This window comes from Pseudophryne corroboree, chromosome 4 (genome assembly GCF_028390025.1).
Source record: "Pseudophryne corroboree isolate aPseCor3 chromosome 4, aPseCor3.hap2, whole genome shotgun sequence".
In the NCBI taxonomy this organism is placed as follows: Eukaryota; Metazoa; Chordata; class Amphibia; order Anura; family Myobatrachidae; genus Pseudophryne; species Pseudophryne corroboree.
In genome coordinates, this window is record NC_086447.1 from 39,786,685 (window position 1) to 39,811,017 (window position 24,333).

At 41.6% G+C, this 24,333-nt stretch overlaps 1 protein-coding gene across 1 annotated transcript; it reads left to right on the forward strand.

Annotated features, from left to right (window-relative positions):
* The first annotated feature begins 1,450 nt into the window (after nucleotides 1-1,450).
* On the forward strand, nucleotides 1,451-18,001 carry LOC134910800 (olfactory receptor 2G3-like). The gene is made up of 4 exons (XM_063919184.1): nucleotides 1,451-2,361; nucleotides 17,425-17,455; nucleotides 17,879-17,930; nucleotides 17,979-18,001. Exons 1-4 carry the CDS (start codon nucleotides 1,451-1,453, stop codon nucleotides 17,999-18,001), a joined length of 1,017 nt encoding a protein of 338 aa, XP_063775254.1.
* The last annotated feature ends 6,332 nt before the right edge of the window (nucleotides 18,002-24,333 follow it).

The window sequence follows — 24,333 nt, forward strand, 5'->3', positions numbered from 1 at the left end:
GCAGCTGAGTAAGTCCTGGGCTGAGCAGAAACTACACAAACATATGTTTGTGCTGTTCTGCTACAAATGCGGTCGCACACCTGCACACAGCAAATACCCTCCCCCCAGGGATGCAAAAAACGCAACCAGGTCTGAATGACCCCCTATATTTTCCTTCATGGATTTCAGAGTGTTCATTTGCATAATCATATGAAGTGTCTCATTAGTCACTAGGAAACTCAAAGAAAAAAATAGCATAAAACTTTTACCAAGTTAAAAACAACCCTGCGCTCTTGCACAAATGATTGTATTACATGTACAGGACACGCGGACACCCCCTGAGGTTAGAGGAGATAAAATTTCATACCCAACGAAGGAAAGGGTTCTTCCCAGTAAGAGCAGTCAGGACTTGGAATTCGCTGCCTGAGAAGGTAGTAATGGTGGACTCAATCAATATGTTTAAAAATGGATTAGATAAATTGCTAACTGAAAGAAATATCCAAGGATATAGCATTTAAAGTGCGTGTATTTTAGAAAAAGCAAGAGTTATAGTGTTAGTTAGACTTAATAATTTAACTTCATCTGGGTCAGTATAGTTAAACTAGTGTTAAATACAGATTAGTGATTGAATGATAAAAAAAAGGTTGAACTATATGGACATTTCGTCTTTTTTCAACCTCAATAACTATGTTACTATGAAACGGTGTCCGCATGTCATTGTAGGGACCAATCACTGTCTAAGACATAACTGTGAACAATAAAGGTACAACATTGTAAGGTATTATGGAGAAAGTAATAATATTTTCAGTGTAGTGATACTCTATGAAATTAACATGAAATTATAGTAAAGTGTCCATATTTCATAGGCCTTGCAGACCTCATGTCATCTGTTTTTTATGGTAAAGGATACTCTTCATGTACATTCACAATATCCCATGGGTTAAATAATAAATACATTCATTAGTTTGATTTTTATATTAATTGTATTATTCAGCTAAAAAAATCAACAAGGTCTAATGTACTGTGCTTCAATGTTCAGCGCTCTCAATCATATTATATAGCAGGAAAATACATACCACCTGGCCTATCAGGGCACTTCGCTTCTTCATAGCTCATTCCAAGAGAATGTTCCCTATATTGAAAGTGTGTACCTAAATGTTTCAGTCTTGTATATTAATGTTTATTTGTAAGTTGTGGATATTATTTTCCAGGAGTGTTATTTCTTGGCAAATTTTTATATTAAGTCCTTGGAACATAGTTGGTGGCAAACTTTGGATTGTCTATACTTTCAATATCCATCTAAAAGTGAGCTATCAAGATTTGGATTCAATTATCTACAGTATATTTTACCTAACCAAGCTATGTAACATAGATTCTAGACATACTGTATTTCCTTCTACCTCTAATCACTCTGTATATTCACCCAATACCCATCCACAGGGTGAGATCATATAAATAATGGATTGCTAAAATGGCATTTGGGAACCAGAGCGCAGTCAAAGAGTTCATTCTTCTTGGACTCTCAGACAATTCAAAAATGCAAGTTCCATTGTTCCAGTTGTTTTTGACGATTTATATGTTCACTTTGGCTGGAAATGGTGTGCTCATCACGGCTGTGAGAGTGGACAACCGTCTACACACCCCTATGTATTTATTTCTCAGCAATCTGTCCTTCCTGGACATCTGCTACACATCAATCATTGTCCCCAAGATGTTGGTGAACATCGCTATATCTTCCAAAAGTATTTCAACTGCAGGCTGTTTCCTCCAGGTTTATTTGTACCTGTTCTTGGGTGAAACAGAGTGCATCCTTCTTGCTTTCATGGCCTTTGACCGGTATGTTGCTATCTGTAACCCTCTGCGTTACAATGTGATTATGAACACAGCCTCCTGTATCAGGATTATCAGTACGTCTTATATGACTGGCTCTGCTATATCCTCAGTTGATATCTTCTTTACCGCTACGTTAAAATTCTGTGGACCAGTCATAATCGACCACTTCTTCTGTGAAGCTCCTTCATTACTGCAACTATCTTGCAGTGATCTAACGGCGAACAACATTGTAGCTTTGATTGGTAGCACAACATTGATTTTTATTCCACTGTCTCTCATTCTCTTTTCTTACACACAAATTTTCCTTGTGGTTGTGAAAATCCCCTCCGGGAAATACAAAGCCTTCTCCACATGTATTTCTCACATCATTGTCATGGTCATTTTCTATGGGACAGTTATGTTCATGTACCTGAGACCAAGGTATTCTGCTACAGAATTTACTGACAAACTGGTGTCAGTTTTCTATACGATTGTTACCCCAATGTTAAACCCTTTAATCTACAGCCTGAGAAATAAAGATGTACTAAGAGCTCTTCGGTTATTGGGAAGGTCAGCTCTCATTTTGAAATAAAATGTATATGTTCAGGTTTTGCCTTGTAAATGATTACCCCTTAAAACATCAGGTAGACTCACCAGGAACTTGTAGATGCCTGCATCACACATTTACCCCATTAGCGTCAGACAAAAACTCCATTTGCCCCCTAGTTACACACATTCAGCCACATGTGGAGACACATCTGAGATGCAAATGATTATGAATGGTCCACAAAACGGACTTGTGTGCATCTCTGAATCATTCCCAGAATGCTCAGCTTTTGGTTAACTCTAATAAACTATGAATTGTGCAATAATAAATTCTAATCAGGGACTTGTGAGGATAAAGTAAAATGTAAATATGTAGAAAAATTAAAAAAATGTAGTTTAATATGCATGATGTTCTAGAAAAAAGAAAAATACATCAACGTGAAATACACTTTAAACATATTTAATGAATTTTAAAGCAGAAAACAACTGTCCTACCTACTTTAGATAAAAGAAAGAGGACATTCAATTAAATAAATTTCACTTCTAAGTTGATATTAGATTCATGTAGCACAGGATCGCATAGTGGCCCTCATTCCAAGTTGATCGGTAGCTGCTTTCGGTCGCAGCGCGGCGATTAGATGAAAAAGCTGCATTTCTGCGCATGCGTATGGGCTGCAGTACGCACGCGCGAAGTACTTTCACACAAAACTATGCCGTTTTACACAAGGTCGAGCAACGATTTTCTGCTGCTCTGTTGATCGGTGAGTGATTGACAGGAAGTGGGTGTTTCTGGGTGGTAACTGGCCATTTTCAGGGAGTGTGCTAAAAAACGCAGGCATGACAGGTAAAAACGCAGGCGTGCCTGGAGAAACTGGGGAGTGGCTGGCCGAACGCAGGGCGTGTTTGTGACGTCAAAACAGGAACTAAACTGACTGCAGTGATCGCAAGGTAGGAGTAGGTTTGTAGCTGCTCAGAAACTGCATGAAAATTTTTACAAGCAGTTCTGCTAACCTTTCGGTCGCACTTCTGCTAAGCTAAGATACACTCCCAGAGGGCGGCGGCCTAGCGTTTGCACTGCTGCTAAAATCAGCTAGCGAGCGATCAACTCGGAATGAGGGCCAGTGTTAGAGAGTGGGGGAAATGCCATGCATAAAAAAATATATTTTTATGTATTAAAAACATATAAATAATAGTAAATCATTTAAAAAGTGTTAAAAAATAAAGGTTCCTTCCTTCCCTGATCTTGTCTGAATTATTTAAGGAGCAAATTGGTTCTGCACAAGACTTAAGTGAGAGTCTGACAATATTATTTCTGAAGGAAACAACACTATATGATCACTTATTCCCAAACAAATGGGGTATTCACAAAATCATGCATTGGTGGTGCATCTGGAGTACAGTACAAGTGTACACATATGGGCTGTGACCTTGAGGAAAAGACCCAAAGCGATACCTGCAGAATACAATTCGTGGGACTCATATGTTCGGGGCTCTCATTAAACAAATAGCTGAATATAAAAAATAATGTATGATAATGAATAATATTACGTCCCTTCTGTAGGAAGTGAGGATGAATGTATTGAAGAATGGGAGGCTCCTCCCCTTTTAATGTATGTTCTCCAATATGTTCAAGATATCATGAAAAAGAAACAAATAGATATTTGTGTAGAACAGTTTTTCTTTGTACACAGACATTCAGTGCCGCCCCTTATGTGAAGAGTGGAAATGGAAATCAACTAGAGATCTAGTCGTACCCCAACTTACACTTTTTATCATAGTATAAAGTATATAAAGGTTTCTTTACAACCAATATGTAATAGGACAGATGACCCATGCATAGATTATCACCAATAGAAAGCTTTAGCGTACCACACTCACTGGAAGAACAAAAGTTTTAAAACACATAAAGGTTTCTTTTAGTATGAATGACGTACCCTACTCACGGTAAGTGAGGCTGTTATGACGCTTATCTGGGATTCTTAGAGGACTCTATCTGTTGCAACCATTGAAGCTGCAGTCATCATCACAAATGACTCTAACTGGAACCAGGGTCAAATGTATGTTCAAATAAAAAGTCTTTAGTAAAACAGTTCCCAACAATGAGGTGGTTAAAAACACAGGATACAGACAAGAAAGCACCTACATGATCACCATTGTTTCGGTGTATACATAAAAGGTTCCATTGAGAGACAAGCAGTATTGAATCGCGTCCAAAAACTGAAAAAATAAATAAAAAAAACAAAAGACAAGAAAAAACAAAGTGCAGTCCAAAATTGTTCAGATATATATGCAGATCATATATAGAGCTGCACGGAATAAAATGAAGGTATGCTCACACTCTTGACTGGTTGACGCGTTTCGACCCAATATGGGCCTTTATCAAGACATGTCTTGATATAGGCCCTTATGGGGCTGAAAGTCTATGCTAAAAAGTGTGAGTTGGGGTACGACTATATCTCCAGTTGATTTCCACTTCCTACTTCACATAAGGGGCGCCATTGAATGTTTTTATGTTTAAAGAAAAACTGTTCTACACATAGACAGTATCTATTTGTTTCTTTTTCATAACGTCTTGAATGGATTGGAGAGCATACATTAAAAGGGGAGGAGCCTTCCATTCTTCAATACATTCATCCTGACTTCCTACAAGTGAGACGCAATATTAATCATTATCATCCATTTTTTTTATTTATCTATTTGTTTAATGAGAGCGCCGAACATATGGCACAAAAACACATACACATATGGCATAAATCCCATGAATTGTATTTTGTATATCTAATCTGTAACATGGTGAGGTTACCTGTGGTGAATCTATCTAATTCAGGCAGCTCTATTAGTGCCCTTCATCAGGGCACTATCCATTGTTCCATCAATTGTTCCAAAAGCTATATCTGTACTCTTTTTTGGTGCACTCTTTGTAAATGTTATTTATTTAAAAGCTATCTTTAATTACATCATAGTCTAAAATATATTAGCATGGCTGAAAAAGGCTATGAAAAAGCACATACAGTCCCTTTATGTATTAAAAATATGATCAAATCCAATTTATTCAGTAAATCTGGTAAGTTCCAATGCTGAGAAATCCCTTTTGAATGCGTAATGTCCTGTTGGTATTTAAGCAGGAGTGCTTTAAGAGAGGAGGAGGCCTGTGTTCAGTCTCCTCCATCCGGGCCCCCATCTCTCTGCCCGGAGCGCTGTAGAGTCTGAGCACTAGAGGGCTCAGACTTTACTGCGCATGCGCAGATCTCCGGGTAAATGGCGCGGCTGCCATTTCCCCTGAGATTTCTCTATTGCGCATGCGCAGAACTCAGTGAAAATGGCAGCTGAGCTATTTTTACAGAGTTCTAATAGCACTGCGGATGCCGGCGCTGGACTTCGGAGGGGTGAGTATTTTAAAAATGGGTGCAGCGTGTGCGGGAGGGGCCCCCTCTGGACTCAGAAGCCTGTGTGTACCGCACACACTGCATCCATTATAGAAACACCAGTGACAGGGACTGCTGTGAGCTGTGTCCTCACCTCATAAAGATGGCAGCTACCCACACATTTCTGCACTGCGTCCTCCAACCATCACCACTCCAAGCTCCAGGCACTAACCAGAATCGTGCGTCAGGTGGATGAGTGTAAACTTGCGCCGGACAGGTGCCGGGAAGTAATGCGCTGCCTCTGTCCACATTGTAATGGGAGCCCAGCTCCAGGTCCCAGCTCCAAGTCAGAGGTGGACCGCAACCTTCAGGAACGGATATCTCCTTTATTCTTATTATTATTCTTTATATGGCAAAGTTCATAAACTGATACAAGAACAATAAAAAAGTGGTTTACATTACAAAGTGATGCAGAACACGGACTAGGTTTATAAACATTTGTACACTAGCAGTCATAGTACCCAAATAAGTAGCGGGGTGGTCAAACCCAAGGGTTTGGTGCTGTTACTGTTCATCTGTTGGATGCTGAGTCTCTGTGAGAGGAGAAATGAGTATCCCTGCTTATGGCTGGGTTGAATGCGATACACATACTACAATTGTTACACATCACTACAATAGCAAAAGGCGCTGGTGTTTCTCCTAAGCTGATCCAGTCTTAACAACACTTGTTCTTGTTTTGTCTTAACATTGCAATATTGATCTCTGCAGTATTAGGTTTATTTCTTTTAAGCTACAAGATAGCCATTGATGAACTACATAACATCTCGGATGACGAGGAGCAACTTTGACCCAAATGCTCGTCAATGGAGATATCACTGTTTGTTATCTGACTGTTTTATGGTAGTGTGCACTTCTGTATATGGGGGGTCATTCCGAGTTGTTCGCTCTGTAAATTTCTTCGCATCGCAGCGATTTTCCGCTTAGTGCGCATGCGCAATGTCCGCACTGCGACTGCACCAAGTAAATTTGCTATGCAGTTAGGAATTTTACTCACGGTTTTTTCTTCGTTCTGGTGATCGTAATGTGATTGACAGGAAGTGGGTGTTCCTGGGCGGAAACTGGCCGTTTTATGGGTGTGTGCGAAAAAACGCTACCGTTTCTGGGAAAACGCGGGAGTGGCTGGAGAAACGGAGGAGTGTCTGGGCGAACGCTGGGTGTGTTTGTGACGTCAAACCAGGAACGACAAGCACTGAACTGATCGCAGATGCCGAGTAAGTCTCGAGTTACTCAGAAACTGCACAGAGATGTCTTATCGCAATATTGCGAATCTTTCGTTCGCAGTTTTGATAAGCTAAGATTCACTCCCAGGAGGCGGCGGCTTAGCGTGTGCAAAGCTGCTAAAAGCAGCTTGCGAGCGAACAACTCGGAATGACCCCCCCTGATCAGCTGCTAGGTTTGGTTCTGCTGGGGGTTTTTTCCATCATTTTCATGTTTAAAAGAGAAAAAAAAAACATTGCTCAATTTTAATTTAAAAAACACTTCCCATGTTGGTTACATTTTATTTGATGTGTTCAAAGAGCAAAAAGTATTTTCTAAAAATGCTATTTTTTAAAACCCCTTCCCCCCTCCCCCCAAGGTATTATTTGTATGGGCACTGCATACAGACAATTGTGGTATTGATGTTAGAATGAGATGAGCAGTGGGCTCAGTACAGGACTGCGAAAGACCTTGGGAGCAAAGGGGTTAATAATAAAAGTACGTTTTCTGGATGACTTAAACTAAGGATCTCAAACTGAAGTGGCTGTATAGGCTGCCCAAGGGCAACTGCATTATCAGGAAGGCCGAATTACTTTTTAAAATAAGAAAGTGATTAAAAAATAAAACAAAACACAAGGTTATTACAACAATGTTCTATCTTAATGTTAGAGATGAGCGGGTTTGGTTCTCAGAGAACTGAAGCCCCCCAAACTTTGCCTTCTGAGTCCAGATCCGAGCAAGGCTCGGATTTTTCCTCTTGACTCGGAAACCTGAACTCGGCAAAACGTCATCATCCTGCTGTCGGATTCTCACGGCCATTTTCACTGCAGTCTCGGAGAGTGAGAGGACGTGTATTCACTAGTGTGCTCAGTCTCTGTCTATTGGGGCGGGAAAGTGGGGAGACAAATGTTGTGCTGCCCAGTCCAGTCCATATATCCAGTGTAGCTGTAAAGTGGGGCTGTGTTGTGCAGACCAGTCCAGTGTAGTCACTCAGTGTATTGTGCTGCATCAGTCCAGGCAGTCACAGTGTTGGTGTTCTCTGCTGCCATATATCCAGTGTAGCTGTGTCATCAGTATTCCAGTGACGATATACGTTTCTGCTATATATATCCACTGCTGCAGTATAACAAATTACAATTATATTATTATTAACAACCTGTTGGGCTGCATCAGACCAGTGGTAGTGTGTGTCTGTGTCATCAGTAATTCCAGTGACGATATACGCTTCTGCTATATATATCCACTGCTGCAGTATAACAAATTACAATTATATTATTATTAACAACCTGTTGGGCTGCATCAGGCCAGTGGTAGTGTCCTGTGTCATCAGTAATTCCAGTCATTCCTGTGCGCATATTGGGGGTCATTCCGAGTTGTTCGCTCTGTATTTTTTTCTCGCAACGGAGCGATTAGTCGCTAATGCGCATGCGCAATGTCCGCAGTGCGACTGCACCAAGTAAATTTGCTATGCAGTTAGTTATTTTACTCACGGCATTACGAGGTTTTTTCTTCGTTCTGGTGATCGTAATGTGATTGACAGGAAGTGGGTGTTTCTGGGCGGAAACTGGCCATTTTATGGGTGTGTGCGAAAAAACGCTACCGTTTCTGGGAAAAACGCGGGAGTGGCTGGAGAAACGGAGGAGTGTCTGGGCGAACGCTGGGTGTGTTTGTGACATCAAACCAGGAACGAAACTGACTGAACTGATCACAGATGCCGAGTAAGTCTCGAGCTACTCAGAAACTGCTAAGAAGTGTCTATTCACAATTCTGCTAATCTTTCGTTCGCAATTTTGATAAGCTAAGATTCACTCCCAGTAGGCGGCGGCTTAGCGTGTGCAAAGCTGCTAAAAGCAGCTTGCGAGCGAACAACTCGGAATGACCCCCATTGTCTCATATAACTCCCAAACAATAATGGCGAAAAATAATTTGGAGGATAAAATAGGGAAAGATCAAGGAAAACCACTTCCTCCTAGTGCTGAAGCTGCTGCCACTAGCCATGACATAGACAATGAAATGCCATCAACGTCGTCTGCCAAGGCCGATACCCAATGTGATAGTAGAGGGCGTGTAAAATCCAAAAAGCCAAAATTCAGTAAAAAGAACCAAAAAAAAGACATTTAAATCATCTGAGGAGAAACGTAAACTTGCCAATATGCCATTTACGACACGGAGTGGCAAGGAACGGCTGAGGCCCTGGCCTATGTTCATGGCTAGTGGTTCAGCTTCACATGACGATGGAAGCCCTCATTCTCCCACTAGAAATATTAAAAGAGTTAAGCTGGAAAGAGCACAGAAAAGAGCTGTGCGCTCTGAGATGGTATCACAAATCCCCAAGGGGAGTCCAATTGTGTCGGCGGTTGCGATGCCTGACCTTCTCAACACTGAACAGGAAGAGGTGGCTCCTTCCTCCATTTGCACGCCCCCTGCAAGTGCTGGAAGGAGCACTAACAGTCCAGTTCCTGATATTCAAATTGAAGATGTCAGTGTTGAAGTGCACCAGGATGAGGATGTGGGTGTTGCTGGCGCTGAGGAGGAAGTTGACGATGAGGATTCTGATTGTGATGTGGTTTGTTTAAGTCAGGCACCGGGGGAGACACCTGTTGTCCTTGGGACGAAGAAGCCTATTGTGATGCCTGGGCAAAGTACCAAAAAAGCCACCTCTTCGGTGTGGAGTTATTTCTCCTCAAATCCGGACAACAGGTGTCAAGCCATCTGTTGCCTCTGTCAATCTGTAATAAGTAGGGGTAAGGATGTTAACCACCTAGGAACATCCTTCCTTATACGTCACCTGCTGCGCATTCATCAGAAGTCAGGGTCAAGTTGTGAAATTTTGGGTAAGAGCGTAAGCAGTCCACTGACACCTAAATCCCTTATTCCTCCTGTACCCAAGCTCCTGCAAGCCACACCACCAACTCCCTCAATGTCAACTTCCTCCTCAGTCAGGAACATCAGTAGTCCTGCAGGCCATGTCACTATCAAGGCTGAGCAGTCCTCTCCTAACGGGGATTCCTCCTTAGGATCCTTGAGTGTTACGCTTGCTGTTGCTGCCACTGCTGTTGTTGCTGCTGGGAGTCGATCGTCATCCCATAGGGGAAGTCGGAAGAACACTTGTACTACTTCCAGTAAGCAATTGAATGTCCAACAGTCCTTTGTGAGGAAGATGAAATATGTCAGCAGTCATCCTTTTGCAAAGCTGATAACTGAGGCCTTGACATCTATGTTGATGTTAGACGTGCGTCCGGTATCCACCATTAGTTCAGTGGGACTTAGAGAATTTTTTGAGGTACTGTGTCCCCGGTATCAAATCCCATCTAGGTTCCACTTCTCTAGGCAGGCGATACCGAGAATGTACACAGACGTCAAAAAAAGAATCACCAGTGTCCTACAAAATCCGGTTGTATCCAGTGTCCACTTAACCACGGACATGTGGACAAGTGGAACAGGGCAGACTAAGGACTATATGACTGTAACAGCCCACTGGGTAGATGTATGGCCTCCCGCAGCAACAACAGCATTGGCACCAGTAGCAGCATTTCGCAAATGCCAACTCGTTCGTAGGCAGGCTATGCTATGTATCACCGCTTTTCTTAAGAGACACACAACTGACAACCTCTTACGGAAACTGAGGAACATCATTGCAGAACGGCTTACTTCAAATGGACTCTCCTGGGGATTTGTGATATCGGACAAAGCCAGCAATATTGTGTGTGCATTACATCTGGGCAAATTCCAGTATGTGCCATGTTTTGCACATACAATTAATTTCGTGGTGCAGAATTTTTGAAAAATGACAGAGGTGTGCAGAAGATGCTGTCGGTGGCCCAAAAAATTGCGGGCCACTTTCGGAATTCTGCCACCGTGTGTCAAAGACTGGAAAGCCAGCAAACACTCCTGAACCTGCCCCGCCATCAACTGAAGCAAGAGGTGGTAAGGAGGTGGAATTCAACACTCTATATGCTTCAGAGGATGGAGGAGCAGCAAAAGGCCATTCAAGCCTATACATCCAACTACGATAGTAAATTGTCAACTCGAGCGGAACGTGACCCGTCAACTTCAATTTCACCCACCACTTGGGCTGCAAGGAAAAGGATAAGATTTCCTAGCCCACCCGCTGACGGTGATTCAGGGAAGTCAGGAGCGACAGCTGACATCTGGTCTGGACTTAAGGACCTGCCAACAATTACTGAGATATCTACTGTCACTGCATATGATTCTGTCACCATTGAAAGAATGGTGGAGGATAATAAGAGTGACAGCATCCAAGTAGGCATGTCAGACAGTCCGTATATATACTGGCAGGTAAAAGAGGCAATTTGGAGGCCCTTGCACAAACTGGCTTTATTTTACCTAAGTTGCCCCCCCTCCAGTGTGTACTCTGAAAGAGTGTTTAGTGCAGCCGGTAACCTTGTCAGCGAACGGCATAGGAGGTTACTTCCACAAAATGTGGAGAAGATGATGTTCATCAAAATAAATTATAAATTCCTCCGGGAAGACCTTTACCAGCTATTGCCTCCAGAAAGTACACAGGAGCCTGTGATGGTGGATTCCAGTGGGGACGAATTAATACTCTGTGAGGAGGATGTACACAGTGAAAGGGGTGAGGAATCGGCGGATGAGGATGAGGTGGACATCTTGCCACTGTAGAGCCAGATTGTGCAAAGAGAGATTGATTGCTTCTTTTTTGGTGGGGGCCAAAACAAACCAGTCATTTCAGCCACAGTCGTGTGGCAGACCCTGTCGCTGAAATGATTGGTTTGTTAAAGTGGGCATGACCTGTTTATATAACAAAAGGGTGGGTGGGAGGGCCCAAGGACAATTCCATCTTGCACCTCTTTTTCTTCTTTGCATCATGTACTGTTTGGGGACTAGTTTTTTTTTGTGCCATCCTGTCTGTAACTGCAGTGCCACTCCTAGATGGGCCAGGTGTTTGTGCCGCACACTTGTGTCGCTTAGCTTGGCCGTCCAGCTACCTCATTGCACCTCTTTTTCTTCTTTGCATCATGTGCTGTTTGGGACCTATTTTTTAAATCTGCCATCCTGTCTGCCACTGCAGTGCCACTCCAAGAACAGCCAGGTGTTTGTGCTGCACACTTGTGTCGCTTACCTTAGACATACAGCTACCTCATTGCACCTCTGTTTCTTCTTTGCATCATGTGCTGTTTGGGGCCTATTTTTTAAATCTACCATCCTGTCTGCCACTGCAGTGCCACTCCTAGATGGGCCATGTGTTTGTGCCGCACACTTGTGTCGCTTAGCTTGGCCATCCAGCTGCCTAATTGCACCTCTTTTTCTTCTTTGCATCATGTGCTGTTTGGGGACTTGTTTTTTTTAAGTGCCATCCTGTCTGCAACTGCAGTGCCACTCCTAGATGGGCCAGATGTTTGTGCCACACACTTGTGTCGCTTAGCTTGGCCATCCAGCTACCTAATTGCACCTCTTTTTCTTCTTTGCATCATGTGCTGTTTGGGGACTAGTTTTTGAATAGTGCCATTTTGTCTGTAACTGCAGTGCTACTCCTAGATAGGCCAGGTGTTTGTGCCACACACTTGTGTTGCTTAGCTTAGTCATACAGCCACCTCGGTGTAACTATTAGGCCTAAAAACAATATTGTGAGGTGTGAGGTGTTCAGAATTGATAGGAAATGAGTGGAAATTAATGTTATTGAGGTTAATAATACCGTAGGAGCAAAATTAACCCCAAATTTTGTAATTTTAGCTGTTTTTATGTTTTTTTTTTAAATCATAAAGATCCAAAACCAAAACACAAAAGAGTGGTTTTGGCAAAACCAAGCCAAAACCAAAACACGAAAGTGGAATTAGAACCAAAACCAAAACACAAAACACGAAAAGTGCCAGCCGCACATCTCTAAATAATTACAATGATTGCCAGACCCTATTGCCTCTTTCTTTTTGGAAAAGTATACGGGTAGAAATGTTAAATCAATACTGTCCTCTCTATACCAAAATCTTCTGAAACCCACTAATTTATAAAACAAAACATTCTTCCTCAGTCTTAGGGTGTGTACACACGGTGAGATATTTTCTTTCGATTTTTACTATATAGTCAAAATCGCAAGAAAATTTTGTGCAGATTGCAAGGTGAAAGTCACCTTGCGATCCCGATTCGATCCCGATGCGCGGTCCCGCCAGGTCGGCATCGCAAGAAAAGATAGACTGTGCAGGCAAGTCAATCCTTGCTAGATCGGTGTACTATCTAGTTCATCTCACATGTCAATGACATCTCACATAAGCCAAAATCTCACATAAGCCAAAATCGTAAGCACACATAGTCCATATCTCAAGAAAAGTTAGTCAAAATCTGTGCTATCTGGGCTCCAGGGAGTTCAAGGGAAATCGAAAATAAAAATCGGGCATAGCAAGGATCTCACCGTGTGTACACACCCTTAGAGTAGCGTCGATTGCATATTACTGAAGATATTTGCTATCAACTCTCCTACATTGGATATTGAAAACCAAGTTATAAATGTAAATCAGAGTTTTTGTCTTTTATGGTATGCTGTATTTCCGGTTTGTATTAAGTATTTTCCATCCTTTTAATGCATACCTAATACACAGATGTATGCCAATTGAGAGATAATTTAATTCTCATTTGTCTTCTTTTTGTAAAATTCAATAAAACTTCAAGACACGCTATATAATTAATAGAACTTAAGCACCATTTTGGGACTCTTCTGGTCTGTATAATGTTTCTCACATTGTAAAATTAAGATATTTGTATTAACACTCCCCTTATAGTGAACACAAATGACACATACTATAATACTATGTTGAGTACTGGGCTTCTTATTATAACATGTCCTGTGAGGGATCCTTTCTTTTTTCTTAGAAAGCTAAGTTAAGAACAAATCTCACTGATGTACATTTGCAGGCAAATTCAGACACAGTGGCAGCAAATTTTGTAAAATTTTTGTTTTATTTTCAACTTTTTCATACTTTTCCATCCACGTGGACTACAATTTGGAAACATTTTGTAGAAGTGAGCCATGCAAGGGCACGCAGTGCACTAATTGGGCTTCCTGGTCATGTTAAGGAGAAAACAACACCAAAAACATAAAAAAAACCTCATGTTGACCTTTGTATGCATCAACCTTTCCTGTGGTGACCCTTTCACTGTGTTGACCATTTCCCTATATTGACCCTGTACATGTTGACCAACAGTGGTCGACCTATTGACTGTTGACCTTATCCAAGTGGACCCATTAATCCATAACCGACAGTTCTCATCGGGGAGGAAGAGATATAGCCTCCCCGTATGGTCAGGATTATTCCAGTGTTTACTCTATCCACATTTTATACAGGGAGGCTGTAATCTCTCCCTGCCCATCTCTCCGATGACACCTGTGAAAGACACCCTTCCGGATGGAACACCCCCTCAGCTGATCTGGTCCAGTGTTCAGGGGACTGGAACTTTCTGGTTTTGAATCAATCCCAGGGAGACAAATCCCAGGTCAGACCCAAGATTTTGGTGGAAAAGGGGTATTAAATTGTGATATAAATAAGTCTAGATTAAAGACCACTAATATTTAGGAATGATCGCTATTAATACTCCTAAATATATACAGGGTATTATGTCAACACCAGAAGCCATATGTCTAGATCTTTATTTAATGTCACTGCTTATAACTTTTTTAATTAAATATTATTAAAAATGAAGTCTTGTTTTCCTACAATACCTGATCTCCATTGGAGGGCCGCTATATGAAGTTGCTTTATTTCTATCCTCCCACTGAACAACAAAGACACACAAAACAACATATTTATTATTTGTTGTTAAAAACTAAAACAATATTAATTATTGGTGCCCTAATTTGTGAACCATTTACCCTTTTGTTGAAATACAATTATTGTAGGAAAAAAACACAAATTTGAAATCTGTATATACACCAACAGCGCTTTTGTAGAATAAAAATCAATTATAATGTAAATGTCACCATTACATCCCTTATTGTCAGTTTTCTGTAGTAGATCCTTCAATGGATTTTGACTGATGTGGTCTCTCCGGGATATAACAACATGTGGGGAAATATAAGAACAAGACACCAATGTGTAGTATGTTCCTTCTATTCAATCTTTTTATACAAGGACTAGTAGTGATTATGTGCGTACCCCACTCACACTATAGTCAGATATTTTTAAGCTCATCAAGGTTTCTTTTCTAGTACCAAGGCTTGATTCACTTGAACTACGCCTGGTACAGTAGATATAATCAAATGATATACTGATGGAGCGTACCCCAAAACTCACACTCGCAAGCGGGGTGGTAAACACATCAAGGTATCTTTTCAAGACTTATAAATGTCTAGGTGGAGCCTAGGAGTCTTTGATGTTGGCTCCTTCTATTATACTCTCATAGATATATCATCCCTACAAATGTGCCAGTTTCCCCAACCAAGAAAACAAATGTCACAGAAAATAGGTAAACACAACTTTCGCTATGAATAGCTGTTGGCAGCATAGCTGTCCTTTATTCCCATACACAATTATCTGAGACATATATCCTTTATCTGGTTGTGACAGCATCTCCATGTCTGTCTGCTTCCTCTATTGGCAGAGATTATTTACATATCGCATGGTCCTGGCAGAAGTCAAATGTGATTGACTAATGCTGAGCTGCACTGGAACCACTCGACACACAGTAATAGGAACAGCCAGTAGAGGAAGAAGCATAGAGGCCCAGACACAAAGTCCAGCCCACCATATATTATCTCACCTGCCCTGACACTCCTCCATAGTCCACCCCTGACTTGTTCTCCCTCTCCATGTCTGTTTAACTTAACAACAGTTTTACTCTGGGTCTTTTGGAACCACTTATCAACAGCAAAAACACTGGTTTTATTAAGCAAAGTGGCTTTTTTTATTAAATTCTACACCAGACACCACCATTTAAGGTTGAGCCAAAGCATGGGTGAGTGCTTTCTGCTTGCCCACAAATTTAAATTTATCAGCCAGCTCCTGCTTAATTGACATATTTTTAAGACGAATCTCTCAGCAAGGTACCGTACTACAATCAATGTGGATCCTCTCTTTGACATCTGAGTAATAATCTAGGACTCAGTTATCTGCAGTGTGTCACCTCAATGTTCAGCTGCACACATTGCCACCGATTATGGTAAGCAATCCTTACTCATTTCCTGGGGGAACCTATATGGGTTGAAAGGAGCAAAGATAAGTTGTCAAGAAATTGCCCTCATGACCATTGTGGATGGACATTGGAGATGACTGAATTGCTGGACATGTGTGAGGTCCCCCACAAAACCATAACCAGACCCTGACCTCTCAACCTGGTCTAGTACTGGAAAATCATGGGAAAAACTGTCATGGGAGCATCACTTCCTGGTTTGCCACTAGAGCTAATGGGCCCGGTTGCACGAGTAGATGCAGCAGCACACAGGACCCACTCACAGCTGCCCCAGCCAGGGTAAGGAATTCGGCCCATTTTTCTTTGAGAGATAGGTGTCACGTCTGAGGAATCTTGTGATTACGGATTTGGGAAAAAAGGGAGAAAAGTACATCTGCACACTTGAATGATCTATATTAAGGATTTTATTTGTGAATGGATCAGTGAAACCCCAATATACGTGTGTCTAAATTAGACTTTAAGCCTCTCTGGGGGTGCAACCCTGTTACAACCAGGATATAACACCATATAAAGAGAACTAGAAAGGCGGTTGTTGAGTTGGGTGCACAATATCTATTTGTTGGATTGATTATCAAAATAAAACGTAGCTTTTATTGCTTATATTAATATTAAGAGGGTCCTTATAGTGGGACACATGCAGCAAAATATAGAGGTTAAAAACATGACATGTACAAACATATAAGTGATATAGAAAGAAAAGTTGTGTAAGACAGATTCTTAAAAAGTGGGGTCACCACAATAGCTCCAACAACAAGTATAATTATTTATTTTTGTGTAAAGCAGTAACCACTCAAGATACAGACTGGATGGTGTTTACCAGTCCTAAATATACTTAATATCGTGTGGGGAAATTGAATATAGCCACAGTTAATAAGATAATATATTGGGACACTGCCTCTGGTACGTGGATACGGTAGGATATGTGGATTAACACAATTAGGACCTGTTTCCCACCTAGTAAAAATATGCAGTTGAGTTACTCTTGAATAGATAACATTGACTAAATTGGCACTGATAGTTGAAACATGAAGGAAAATGTGCCACTGGTGCCCTATATTGCAATAAACTGTGTATCTCCTTTACGTACTGATTCTAAATAAATCAATAACACTAAGAATATTGTAACCCTATCTTATCCTTAGATATGAATCACCAGTGCCTCCACCCAAGCTAATTATTATTTTGGCTTGCCTGGGAAAGCCTTGTTAATTAAAAGGGTGTACTAATTAACCTATACACATTTAATACCCAAATCCCCTTAGTATAATAGCGTATTTAATACCTGTTCTTCTTTCTTTTTCCTTAGGATCCGGAGAAATCACCACAATATCTTTATGGTAAGTATATATTTATATTAAGATATATATATATATATATAGGTATACTCTAATTACATACATATACAATTTCTAATTGACAATTTCCCTCTATCTAAACAACAATGCATGTAATACACAATGACACATATTATATGCTCTACTTGAGTGACCCGGGTACTCTCAGTCTTTTAATGCGCAGTTGGGGCCCAATGAGTGTATTTTATCCTTTTGGATAAGTGTTGATGAATTAATCCTCCTTTCTAGCGTATATTTTACATGGATGGTTACAATGTATTGTAAAGAAAAGTGAAATACTATTACTTTGTATCCTGAAGCCTAAACTTGTTATTTAGTTATTTATAGTGGTCTATCCAGTCTTTTCACTGTAATAAGTTCTTTCTTTAGAATACAATGTCTATAATATCCTTGCTTTTCCTTTAGGTGTTTCTCAGTGAAGAGTCTCTCTACTGTGAAGCTATGAAGCTAGCAGATGGTAAGTATGATATTGTATACTTAAATATTTATTATTGCTCTTCTGTAGATGAAGTCTCTTTACCAGTGTGAATAGAAATATATACAATTACTATCTCCATCTCCGAAGTATGCAGAGTTCTATTTAACTGGAGTAAATATTCTATTCTCTTCTGCAGCTTTTCTGAATACTTATAAGCTCAGGGTGGTCCAGTAGCGTTGTGGGAGGTTAGAAATATAAGATATTCAGAAAATATTATAGGACTAGATATAATTATGTTAGGCAGCCTATATGTATGTCTTTTCTTGGCTTCCTTAGAACTAGCTGCCTCTATGTCTTTAGTTAATAACCATTAAACTCCCTCAGATCCATCCGGCATAATAAAGACTTTTATCTGCTGCATGGCTTGCCAATATGTATTAACTGTAGTTAACTGTGAGCAGAACAAGATTCCTTCACAATAAATACTTTGTTTCTCTTGCTGTAATGTGTATCCATTCAATGCTACACTGAATTTACACTGCCACATATATTGTAACTGTATCCATTCTGACTAGACTAGCTGGATGCACTTGGATGAATTATGAATCATGTGCTTGTCAGCAGTTAAATCATCCCGAGCAGTATTATATGTCTCTAGTGCTAGCCAGTTATAGATTTGAGCTGAATAGGCTTATTTCCATATTGTACTGAGAGATATCATTTACCACAGTATGTATGTTAGAGTTCCTATTGGAAAATAATTAGAACTTGGCAGTACGCAAATGGTGAATAATAATTAATAAATAGTCACTATAGCTGCCACAACTGTACTGGGTTCATATATTAGTGTAAATGGTGAATAGGTGCACAGTAGGAATAACCTTACAGACCTTAGTTGTCTTCAGTAAGTGCCTCCTGACACTCACTATCACTCAGATAGATAGCCCCGCCCCAATAGCCTCTCATTGGTGGGCAGTGGATTCAGCTATAGCTTACTTAGTAGAGAAGTGCTTGACCTGTGGTTCAGTGTCGCTGCAGTTTCTGGCAGAGCCTATTATCTTCGTCAGCACTGGAGGATTTCCAGGGTGCCGCTTCTCCCTTGACTTGGTGACTACTGATGTGAAGCAGGTACCTGTTGCTTGCTCCGTTCACCGCTCTCCTCTCTGCACAGCTCTGACAGCGGGTTGCTGGTCGCACAGGTCTCTGTTTCCCCGGCTCTTCACTCAGCCCAGCGCCGGACGATAGCCACTGCTTGCGCCGGTCACCGCTCCCTCTGCACAGCTCTGACAGCGGGTTGCTGGTCGCACAGGTCTCTGTTTCCCCGGCTCTTCACTCAGCCCAGCGCCGGACGATAGCCGCTGCTTGCGCCGGTCACCGCTCCCCCGGCTCTTCTCACTGGCTTATCACTGCAGGCGCCAGCCCCCTGTCATTTCTTCTACTGGGGCACATGGGCTCTCATCCGTGTCACCGCCTTCAGCCTTTTCTTACTGCCCGCCAAGATGTTTACAGCAGCGGCGAGGCAGCGGCATTATAGCGATACACGTTATAGAGCCTGCCGCCTGGGGATCTTAGAGCAGGTAGGCAACCTTATCAGCCTTTACTGTCACTCAAAACCCGCTCTGATCTCTAGCGGCTCTCCCTGTATGGCTCCGCTACCTGGTCTCTCTCCGGCGGCTGCTGTAATGTTTACAGCGGTTACAGCTCATCAACAGCGCCAGAGATACCAAGTGCGAGCACTACAAGGGCGATCTGCATTCTGCTCATCACCGGCTGAGCTCGCCTTATATACAATCCCTGGTACTGGTCTCTAGGGCCCCCCTTTGCACCCGGCTCCCTGATACTAGCCTCGCGGGTCCCCTTTTTGCACCCGGCTCTCTCTGTCTGCCGGCGCGCGGTAGCCGACTATGCACACGGCTCCCGGCGCGCGATCGGTAATTTCTCCCTGGCACATAGCTTCCCCACAGCTCCCTTCTCTTCTTACCGGTGCGCGATAGCCTTCTATGCACACGGCTCCCGGCGCGTGATCGGCAATCTCTCCCCCCATACTATCTCTGTTATAAATCATGCAAGTATGTACATGTAGAAATATAACGATTATTCCTATCCCTATACACATTTTTCATCTAATTACATTACATCATACCTTGCTTTCTTATATATATGTTTGTATTACAATAAATATACATACCTTACTACTTATAATACATATATATATATATTCATACAATACCTACTACTTTATAAATACATATAAAGCAAATAAAATCAATATTTCCGCTACAATATAAATGCTTGTCACAAGTTGACAATAACTAGTCCTAGGGTGCTCACACAATATTAATGTGTAGGGCGCTCACACAGATACTAAGAACTGATATATCTTGAGAATAAGGTGTATAGATTGATTAATTACTGTCTGTGTGGATATTAAACATCCCCCTTATGATGAATCCAAGGTAATCAAAGTTGTACCCCGTATATTAATAGAGTCAATTGAGAGATGTAATTAGATACTACAGTTATAGCTGTTTATAAATATAGGCACAAAATGAATCTACTTCAGTCCACACTGTTTAGAGAGAGGTGAGGCAAAAGATGTTACAAAATGTCCTTAGACTGGTGTAACATAAGAGCAACAATTGTTGCAATACAGATTCATGAGATAGAAAGAAGATTTGTAATATGATGCTTCACTAGTGTGTATAGTATTAGAGTCACACTTGGTGACTAGTACCTTACTGTATAAATATATAACACACTGTTATCTTTGCGGATCATACACGTGTGTACCTATTGAGAAGCTATTGCTTTCATTCTAAGTATATAATACACTGTTATCATTGCGGATCATACACGTGTGTACCTATTGAAAAGCTAATCACTTATATTATACAGGTATACAGTGTGTGCACTATATGACAAAGTCCACTAACAGGATCATGAATGCTGATAGATGGAAATATTGGAGCAATATTCCTAACAACCTTAGAGGTCAGTTGTCCCTATTATGAAATAATAGGTCCTCTCTGTAAGGCAGGCCTGGCCAACCTGTGGCTCTCCAGATGTTGTGAAACTACGCATCCCAGCATGCCCTGCCACAGTTTTAGCCTTCCCTAATAGCAAAACTGTAGTAAAGCATGATGGGACTTGTAGTTTTACAACAGCTGGAGAGCCACAGGTTGGCCAGGCCTGCTGTAAGGATTATAATGATAATTGATACCACTGCTGCTGACTATAATAGCCACTGGGGTATAGTATAACTCTAACCCAATAATTGCAGTATGATTCCTGATCCCTACAATTTTATTCTGGGCAGTGCAGTGGCTACTTAGCAAGGATTAAATGTATCTGCATAATGTGCTTACAGTGCTAAATTGCCATTGTCATTGACATGCTACTTCAGCATTTAAAGCAGTAATCGGGTTATCCACAGAAATGTGCTGTTCAGAGAAACAGGTAATTGATTCCTCTAAAACGGGAATAACCTTGGGTAATCCCCTATGCTGCTAGCTTGAGTGGTTATTTGTATAATTTCCTAAACTCATACACACAGCCTGCTAAGCGGATCCTAAATGCTAAATGCTGTAGCTATATGGAGATCAGTGCTGGTGCAGGTGAGAGCATCAATATCTATTACACAGAATACAACGTTGCTATAAATTTCAAGGAGTGTGGTGGCCCACTAACAATCCGACATGCATGTTTCGCTGTACGGGCAGCTTTAACGAGGCTGAACCCGATTGTTTCCCACAGACGTAATTTAACAGGTAAGTATGACCAATCACAACAGAGGATAAGGTCTCATGTTTCTCTTGACCTATCCTAAGGATCGCCCAGTGAACCCGGCATGATTGCGGGGACTTTACACTGACGTCAAAGCCTGACGTATGTGTGAATTGCGGCTCCGATCACGTGATCGGAGCCCCGTGCTTTTTAAAATTGCCACTGAACGTCTAGAAAAATGTATAAATACCGTACACCAGTCGATGACAGAAGTCTGCGAATGTGCAATGGTGCTTAATTGAGCATGACAATAACATATTAGATATATCCGATAAGCAATCGGATCCAGGCTCCGGTCACATGATAGGGAGTCTTATGACCTGAAGGCTCTTGCATTATATTGTGATTACAATTGGGAAAGCATGAAGCGGCAGAATATCAATAAATAAATATTATTAACCATAAGAGTGCGTGTTTCCCGGAATAATAGTAAAACGTTAATCACTTCTTGGTCTCATGTTCGGACAAAAGTATATTGAATTAAAATAAAATGAGATGAGACTGAGAATATATTGGTGGAGTGTGTATAAATATTAAAATTAAATTGAATTAAATTAAATTGAATTGGCCTGTGAATGAATTGTATCATGAGGATTATTATATCCGTTCGCACAGTCAGGTATCAGTAATACAATGGGGGAACGTTTGTCCTATTAATCCTAATAAATAATGTATCAACAGTTCCTGGATGTAACTCTCATTAAGGTGTTGTAACATGTCATATCATGTATGATTAGTGCATCGTGAATAGGTGAATGAATAAATCAGGAGAGGAGATTGAAGAGAGAGAGAAAAGAAGGGAGGATAGGTGTTGCCACAAGTGAGCGGAAATAAAGAGATTATGTCATGATGATAATAGTGAAAAAAGTGCTTGTGAGAAAGTATTCTCACAAGCACTTTTTTCACTATTACCATCCATGCGTGGTATCAACCCAAAAAATGAGGAGGAAGAGTGTGTCAATAGCCTAAAGCAGGCATTCCCAACCACGGTCCTCAAGGCACACCAACAGTGCAGGTTTTAGTGATATCCTGGCTGCAGCACAGATGGTTAAATCAAAATAGCTCAGCTACTAATTAAGTCACCTGTGCTGAAGGCTGGATATCACTAAAACCTGCACTGTTAGTGTGCCTTGAGGACCGTGGTTGGGAATGCCTGGCCTAAATTATAAAAAAAAGGGGGTGAAAGAAGGCATAATGCCGATTGAAGGTGAATAAATAAGATGAGAATGATGTTGACAACAACAAAACATTTTTTGTATGAATGAATGATGAAGAATGCAACTGATTAAAAGAGAAAAAGAATATCTATGCAAGAAAGAAAGGCTGGTCCAATAAACAAATGTGAAAATCATAAATAGATATATTGATATTGTCACGATCCGGGTATCTGGACGCCATTTCTTACCCATCAGATGCCTCCTAAGGCTGGCTCAGCGCTCCAGGACCGGATCCCATCTGTTATCCTGATGTGTACATTCCTGTATCCTCTCCTGTCACTCTGGGACGCTGTCACAGTAAACGCCATATTACACCTGGCATGGCGTCTCCCGCGGCCTCCGCCGCCGTCCCTGAACTTTTGCATGCAGAGTGTCTGAGTGGCGATTACATCAGCCGCGGCCTCCGCTGTGTCCGCGTGGTTGGATGTGCATCTGTCAGCCTGGCGCCTCCTGTCTCCGGTGGCCGGCGCCGCCATTACTGTTTTCATTACCACATGGATTACAAACCAAACTTCCCTCCAAGTGTCTGCATGGGCGCAGCCATCTTGGATTCTGTCAGCTGATCATTTCCACCAATCTGTTTTCAGTATTGATAATCTGCATAATTGCCTAGCCAATCCCTTCCTTGCTGCAGGTATAAATACACTGTGCCTGAGCAAGGAAGGCGTCAGTGCTTTGGTTGTCAAACCTAGTTCCTGTTTGTCTCTCTCCTGTGATTGTCTTCCAGGTTCCAGCTCCTGTCTCAAGACTTCCACCATGGAGACCCGCACCAGCATTCCTCCTGCGGTGTAGCCTGACTCTCCGATCCATTTTGGATTAATCTGTTTCCAGCTACAACATTACCTGCTTCCAGCCCAGCTTCCAGCAGAGTACAGCTTCTCTTAAAGGGCCGGTGTCCTTTCTACAGTTTACCACTCTCCACCGGTATTATAATTTCACCGCTCTCAAACTCCTAACTTCAGCTCATATTTCATCGCTCCCAAGTTCATTTATTATTTAACTGGTTCCAGCCAGTATCCACTCCGTGCCAACAACAGTCTGGTTCCAGCCAGTATCCACAGCAGCCGTTTTATCTACAGCAGCCCAGCTTTTCCTGGAACACCAGCTGGTACAATCCTGGGTTATCTCCATTGCTACAGTCGGGCCTGGTAAGGACTTTCCATCTAGAAGATTATAAGAACTATCTCACACTACCAGTGCCCTGTGGCTCCTGCCACCCTGTAGTTCCCAGGAACTGTATTTATTCTTTGCTGACTTTTATGTTTCTTTTACTGCTACTGTGATGCATGGAGTTTGTCATAAATAAACATCATTGACTTTTATTCAAGTTGTCGTGGTCACGCCTTCGGGCGGTTCTTCTTCATGTTACTTACATGTCCAGGGGTCTGATACAACCTCCCAGGTTCCGGTACATCTCAGCCCCTACAACTGAGGCTGCCTCC